The 7,577-nt window shown below is 37.7% G+C and overlaps 1 protein-coding gene across 10 annotated transcripts in view; it reads left to right on the forward strand.

Annotated features, from left to right (window-relative positions):
- PLEKHA1 (pleckstrin homology domain containing A1) overlaps positions 1 to 4,395 on the forward strand; it is a 32,489-nt gene extending 28,094 nt beyond the window's left edge. For 4 of the 10 annotated variants that reach the window (XM_040563835.1, XM_040563833.1, XM_040563834.1 and 1 more), the window contains one exon: positions 2,510 to 4,395. In XM_040563835.1, the coding sequence (XP_040419769.1) occupies positions 2,510 to 2,839 (330 nt within the window). In that variant the 3' untranslated portion in view covers positions 2,840 to 4,395. Of the gene's footprint in view, positions 1 to 270; positions 376 to 2,509 lie in introns of all 10 variants that reach the window. The other 6 variants (XM_040563829.1, XM_040563830.1, XM_040563832.1 and 3 more) reach the window with 4 other exon arrangements.
- Positions 4,396 to 7,577: the final 3,182 nt, after the last annotated feature.

The following is a 7,577-nucleotide window of genomic DNA, read 5'->3' on the forward strand; positions in this document are numbered from 1 at the left end:
GCCTTTGAAGATGTACTTACATTGATGTTGTTTCTGGTGATTGAATCTAAGCTCTCGATAATTTTTTGCAAATGAGAGCTGGTTTTACGTAAAACTTCCTATTATAAAACTTCCTATTATAAATCTTGTTTCTTTTTGGGGGTATGAAAATATGCAGGTAACTTTTCTTTGTGTATGCTCTTTTTTTTGTGGGGCTAACTGAGCAACCTAGCTATTACTGTCTGCATCACTTTTCTTTTTCCCTTTCTTCTCTTCTTTCCCCAAGTATAGGTTACTCTAATCTTAGCTTTGCACTGTGTTCCAGATGCGGCAGGCCAGAAGGCTGTCGAATCCTTGTATACAGAGGTATACATCAAGAACTGGTGAATGCAGCACGTATGTGGGCTCTCATGTAAACTTGCCTTCTTAACAGAGGGCTAGAACTAGAGACTAATTTGCTCTATAAAAAACTAAAAATAATGCTACCTGTTACCATTACCATTACTGAAAACTAACTCATAAATTATATCATTCACTTACAGGTTTGCTCTTTTTTTCTTGCTTTTAAAATAATTGGAATTAAAGTGATAAAAACAATTATTTGTACTTCAAAGTATAATAGATATTAAAACACAGTAAGTTATGTAATGACACTTAAAAAGGAAAGTATTAAAACTCATTTGCATGAGAGTTCATATTTCCATTTTACTTTACATTTTTTTGAAACTGTGCAAAAGCAAAATTAAATTTAAGCTACCCACAAACTAATACAGATGCGTGCACGCAAAATGCACGTCTTAACTCTAGTAATTGGAAGGATGATTCTGTAGCCTGATTTGCATGGCTTATAAGTCTCTGCATGAAATTATTTGTTCAAACATAGAAGCGTTATAATATGTAATCGGTGTGCTGTTCAAAGCAGGACACCTTAAGAGTAATAAAGCAGCATAGTCTCTTAACTGTGAAATTACAGGCAGTGTGGGTAGTAAAATCTGAGTATTCTTGGTTGATTTTTAGCAAAATTTCTATAGAGATCTTGTCATAACTTCCCTACTGTTGTCCTACTTGTTCAGCTACTATTACTAATAGAAAGAAGAACAGTAGTAAATCACTAAATCATATGTTCTCCTAAAGCAAATGTTTTTCTTAAATTGAATCGTCAAGCCAGGTATGAAATACAGAAATGTGTATATAATGTGAAGTACTTCACTGCATTTGAACTTAAAATTGAATTTCCAGAAAAAGAACAGCTCCTTCACCCAATAATACTAATTCATAGAAAAAATACAGTATTATTTGACAGAAACCATTGTGATTAAATTTTTGAATCACTGTCATAGCATCCTAAAAAAAACTTAGAAAACTGCTATTGAAAAAGAAAAGTATTTCACTTAGAATTTGTATTTGCATCTTGGACACATCTGATGGGATTTTGCTAATCACGTGCTTGAAAAGTGGCTTGATTTCTGTGCACACATGGTTTCCCAGATTTAAGTTTCATGTACTAACACTGGTGATGGCAGAAGTGGCAGTAGCTGCAGCTCCTAATACGTGCAGAGTGAAGTATTCAGTGCATCCCTGCATGTCATTCTGATTGTATCATTTAACATAGCATCCGGTGCTGTCTTAGATACCCCCAGGTATTTGAGACATCCTTACAGAGCTGATAGGTATGATGTAGAATATGAGAAATCTTCTTTTGTGGAGATACAGCTGTAGGTGAGGCAGGATATCCTAATGTCGTGATCTAAAGGGGTATCTGGCCTGTGGGTGTATAGAGGTCACCACAGCAGCTTGCAGGATTTCAAAATACACAAGGATATAGAGACTTTATTTTCTAAGGATTTTTGCTTATTACAGGTCACCAAAGATCGTTAAGACTGACCTCTGAGAGGCTACCTCAAGGGGTCCAGTTAAGAAAACTGATCTCAGAGGAGACCAGCCAGACCCAAAGTGGGCTCGGAAAGGGGTCTGAGGTAGCCAAGTCTCACTACAAAGCTGATTTGTGTCATGGGGTATGGAATGTCACGGAGTTGAGAAGTGAGTCAGAGTTAGGAGTCAACCTGATGTTCCAGCAAAGATACAACATGCTTAGAATAATCAAGAGAAGTAAGAAAAGAGGCAGCACCAGATTTAGGATGTGAGTGCCTGTTGTATGTAACCGATTAAATACATTTCTTTCTCTGAAAAATGTCACTGTCAATAGCCTTTTAAGTGCACATCTTCAAAAGGTAACTTAAGATACTAATGAAACGACAAGCCTCAATTTGCTGGACTACATTATAAAGCCTAAAGAGCTGCTGAGCTTGATTTGAGAAATTCCTTAAAATGAAGAAAATGATGTTGCTGTCACATACTGCTGTAAGCTCACACTTAATGCACTGCCTTGAGAAAGCACTTGCCTCCTCCTGCTGTGGCCGTTGCTTTGCTTTGTATATTTCCTGTCTTGATTTTTCTGAGAGAAATCTGAAACTGCGTCTTTCTAAAGTGATGTCAGTGACTTATTTTGACATGTGCTCTTCTTTTCCAGGAGCATACCGAGTCTTCTCCCGAACCCACCGATGCTCCCCGTTCTGCCATCCCAGCCCCAGCCACCTCACATTCCACAGCCGCTCACAACAGCCCTCTGGTCCCAAACCCTCACGCCAAATACCCTGCCTTGGAGAAGCGAGGATTTCACGAATCTTTTACCAAGGCCAAGCCAGGGAGCTACAAGATCCAGGTTGTCGCTCCAAGAGAATCAGCTGCCAAAGTGACTGAACAGGGCCTCTCGGAACCCCAAAGTAAAAATGGCACTCAGGAACAGGATCCTGGCCTTGTGGATCTGGATGATGCAAGCCTTCCAGTTAGTGATGTGTAATGTTGGAAGCGTTTGGAGAATGATCCATTTGTTCGGTCCTCTAATTTCCTTGCTCGGACTTTTAACCAAAGAAAATTACAGGAAATAAGAACAAAAGAAAAAAAAACACTGATAAATACATATGTCTGTGTGTTTCTGTACACACACGTGCATATATATGTATATTGCCTTTTGGCTAAGGGTCAAAAATTGACCTTATGCATTTTCTCAAAGCCTGATAGTAAATCACCAGGGAGGGGCCAAACTGCACAATTTAAAAGGAAATAAATGACAAAAAAACCCCAAAGTACTTTTGCAAGTAAGCAAGGTACCAGCAATCTTTCATTCCTAATCTGGCAAACTAAATTAATCCAATTAATGCTATGTTGTGGAAACCTTATTGCCAACAGATGTGATTATTTAACTTCATTCTGAACTACAGTAAGATTTTATGCATATATGAGAATTTTCTCTCTATGATTTTCAGATACCAGGAAATGCACAAAATGTTTCTTCTGTTCTTTAGGATCAACAGTGTCAACTGAATTGTTATCAGAACAAGAATTCTGGGCTCCCTTGGAATTCTAATTATGGTGCTGTAAAATTTCCACTAAAATAATATTTTGAATAGTCAGTCTATTTTTGATGCACTCCTAAAGGTGGGTTATAACTTTTTGCACATTTGGGTTTTAATGGACTGCATGTAGTGGTGTTTTGGAGGGGGGAGGAGAGAAATTGGACTCTTAAATTTGGACACTTCAGACCTTTTGAACTAAGTAGGGTTTATATTGTGTTACATTAGGCTTTGCAGCAATTATTTTTATTAAATGTCTAAACGTATCATTTGATTACTGTTTTTGCAAATGGTTTTCTTATCAGTGCTTTGTGAACAGTTATTTCTGTATTGGATCAGTGGAAGACCTCAGTTAAGTTTTGTTGTCACTGGTACTGAACTGTTCATAGTCATGCAGTTGTGGCCTATAACTTTTGGTGCACTAATAAAATGAAGTGCCTGTGTTTTTTCTCACACTGTTGAAACACTTTCAGATTAGGTATGTACACAAACCCATTCTTAATGGCTTTGAACGGTGGGTTGGAGTTGTTCTGAGTAGTGTAGTCTGAAACAGCTATTTAAAGTAGAAAAATTATGCTAGGGGTATACCAGTGTTCTGGTATTGCATCTACTAGCTGTGCAATATGTTTTTTTAAAAAATGAATATTTGTTGTTTGTGTACACTGTGTTAAGGGGCTTCAGTGATGCAAATGGAAAGAACCTTTACATTTCAAGTATTGGATTAGATTGTGTACTTTTCATCGTTTTTAAAAAGTGTTTGTTTTAATCAAAACCCCACAAATATCTTACGCTGCTGCTTATTGTGATTCAGATTGTCCAGCTTTGTTACTTTTTTTGTCTACTGTAACCTAAGATACATATCATACAAGTCCATCTTCTCTCCAACTTCCAAACTGACTTCCTGCTCGAGAGAGATGGATGGCTTTACCATGATAATTTGTTGATCCAAGGATGGAATAATTGGTGTCATGTGAGAGTGAAATATAATCTAATTTCACAACCTTAAATTATATCAGCACCTTCATTTTTTTTATCCATAAGCTATCTAACCACAGTCTTACGGCAGTGGTGTTTGTATATTACTGGTTTTGTTTGACTCTTTAAATACATGTGAAAAATTAGTACAGAATTGGAAGTTTCTGTAAATGTCTAAACTAGTATTGTAGGTTTTAACTTCTATAAAGACAAAACAATAGCTCTTTAAAGGCATATTTTTTCACAAGTACATTCTGTGTGGAAGACACTTTGCATTGAAATATTTTTACTGTAGTCTAACATCTGAAATCACTTGCTCTGGTACAGCTTTCACACTGCATGTTCATTTTACTATATTTTGGTATTGGCAATTTTACACATTGGGTGGAGGTAAAGCAGCTCCATTATGGGACTTTTAAAAGGGGTGGGGGGGAGAACTACTGTTGTAGTTCAGTAGCATAGGGAAATATTTGTGGTTGGTAATTGTCAGGGTCTCCTATTTATCAGTACTTTTTTAAATCTATGAAAACTTAAATTATTTTAGAAACAGTGCTGTAAATATGTCACATTTAAATTGTCAATAAATCAGTTTGGGTAACTTAAAGTAACAGCTGACTGTTTTCTTGGAGTGTGTTACATGTTTTGCTAGAACAATATATCCCTTTTTGCCATATAACAGGTCAAATTATCTTTTTCAAATCAGATCTGTTTGTGTAGCCTAAAGAAGAAAATTGAACAAACTGAGCTGTTTTTACTCTTCTCAGTTTCTTTTGTGGAGTTTTCACATGGTATACAAGAGAAGGCTATTCGTTTCCCTTCTTGAAAATGATTACACACCACCTCTTCCCTACTATTGATCAAGTTAACCATTTCGAAACACTCTAGGCCCTGTCTGAGACTGGGGAACAACAAGAGAAGAAAACATAACTTGCCTTTTTTTACGGCTTTATACTGTAGCATAACAAAATTTCTCTCAGAAATGCTTTCCTGAAATAACTGCACCGACATGACATGTGGAAGCAGCTCACTCTGTACAGTAGATAGGATAGCATCACACTTGAGTGACTGTACTTCAGTTTTGCCTTTTAAGTGAATCGGTGTCTCAATGGTATGCAAACTTCAGATTAAGATCAGTAATCGAATAAGATTTCTATATAGGCTGTACATAGTTACCCAAATTCCAGTCTGTGACATCTTGAGTTATTCCATACACAGCTGCAGTTACTCTAGTATCAAAATGTACATGCTATTATCCCCAACGCCTTACTCCCTAGCCTACTACTATGAGAAGTCACTGCATTGTCTTGAACCTTCCATTTTAACCAGTTGTGTCACAGGCTGTAGTTGGTATGAGAGATGTATACAGCTGTGCCTTTGCCTAGCCCATCTCCATTTGAACTGGACATTTTCAGCTTTGTCATATCAGCAGAAAGCTCCTACAGCAGCTTGATTGCAGCAACATGGAGTTGATGTTTCAGTAAGGTCTTTGCTATATCAAGTTAGATATACCATGCCACGTGCAGCAACACAATTTATTCTTAGTAATAAATGTCAGAATAAAACACAACTACTGGCTGCAGCTCATTCATTTTAACTGGGCTGAAATGCCACTTCTAGTTCATCTGTCTTACTGCATGTTTTTCTGCTGTTTAGCTTTCAGCTTCTTTATCCTCTAACGATTCTCATAAAAATCTTAGGTTTTCTTCACAGGCTGAGACCTGATCTGTGGTCACTGAAATGACTTGGATGTGTTTTACTACAGGCTATCTTGCATTTTTCATCTGTTAAAAACTTGCTGTTGTCCCTTTATTGAAGAGGGAATTGAATTATTCTTTATGGTTATAAATTTCTGTAAGCTTCTCATTGTAATATGGTGGGTTTGACCACTAAACCTGCGATTCAAATGCTTTTAAGGCATATGATGTACGTACTGGTCCTGAATATAGTTTAATATTAATTGGCATATGCCTCAACTCCTGTAATAACAGGGTGTCAGCACCACCTAGAGGTCATACTCAAGCTTTTAAAGTGATCTGGCTTGGGCTTTTATTTTAAGAGTATTTCTGAATGTTAAAAATCCTCTTTGAAACTCCAATTGTTAAGTCATGGAAAAAAGCTTTTAAAACTTTTTTCTCTTGGTAAGCTTTGATTATAGCAATGGCAGCAACCCAGCTGAAGACAAAATATCCCTCTTCCTGCCCCACTTGTTCACAGCACCAACTTAGCCCTGTGCAAGCTATAATGTTGTAGGAGTAACGTGAATAGCCTAGGACCTTGTGCAGTAAATAGTGCAAGCGTGAGGTTTCTCTCAATGGTACTGACTGTGGAAAGCACCTCCAGGCAATATGAATCAACAAATAGTCAAAAATAAAACAGAAGAAATTAAAGAACTATGCAAGTATGGAAAGCAAATTCCCTAAGTTAGCAAAACCCAAACCACAGCACTAACGAAATACATCAGTCTTAAATAACTCATGTTTCCTTGTGACAAACCAGTTCAGGAGAGGTCTGTTGCTAATAGCTAGATAGTAATCCACTCTGGTACGAGTAGCTTTTTGAGAGAAAAGCAAACATACGTGTGGTCGACTATAAAACGTGCACTCTGAAACCACTAATTCGTGCTTGCAAGACGTGCACGTGTCTAGCCGTGTAAGGCAGTGAACTGTGAGAGGTCGTGATCTGAGCTAGCTGGCTTCAATTACTGGCACTTAAAAACTGCAGAATGTCGCTGGGAAACTGGTTAAAAGGATGTGGCTGCTCAGAAGGACCTGTGAGGGGTCTCAGCCGAGCACAGCCTCAATCTGCCAGGCTAGGGAGTGGTGTGTCTGCTGCTGGCAGTAGGCAAGGAAACGAGGCCTGGTGTGTGTGGCATGGGTAGGCCGGGGTAATTGGGGCTGCAGGTGGAGGGCCGAGGCCTGGCCGGTTTGGAGCTTCCTTCTTTCTTCTTACTGAGCTGCTATTTAATCAGTTTTACTCTTTTTGGTTTTTAAAACTTTGAATTTTTATTACTGTATTCTGAGGTAGTTTGGGCAGTAAAAAAAATTGGTACAAAAGTCAAAAATAGACGCTGCATAACAGAGAATCTTCCCTCATAAAAAGTGACTGTATTAATGGAATATGTTGATACACAAATGCTAATATTTTAGGCTTCATAGGAAGTCAATGTTATAAGGGATATAGAAATCAGCACCAAAAAGTTCACTCTGAAGC

Source organism: Cygnus olor, chromosome 7, assembly GCF_009769625.2.
Source record: "Cygnus olor isolate bCygOlo1 chromosome 7, bCygOlo1.pri.v2, whole genome shotgun sequence".
In the NCBI taxonomy this organism is placed as follows: domain Eukaryota; kingdom Metazoa; phylum Chordata; class Aves; order Anseriformes; family Anatidae; genus Cygnus; species Cygnus olor.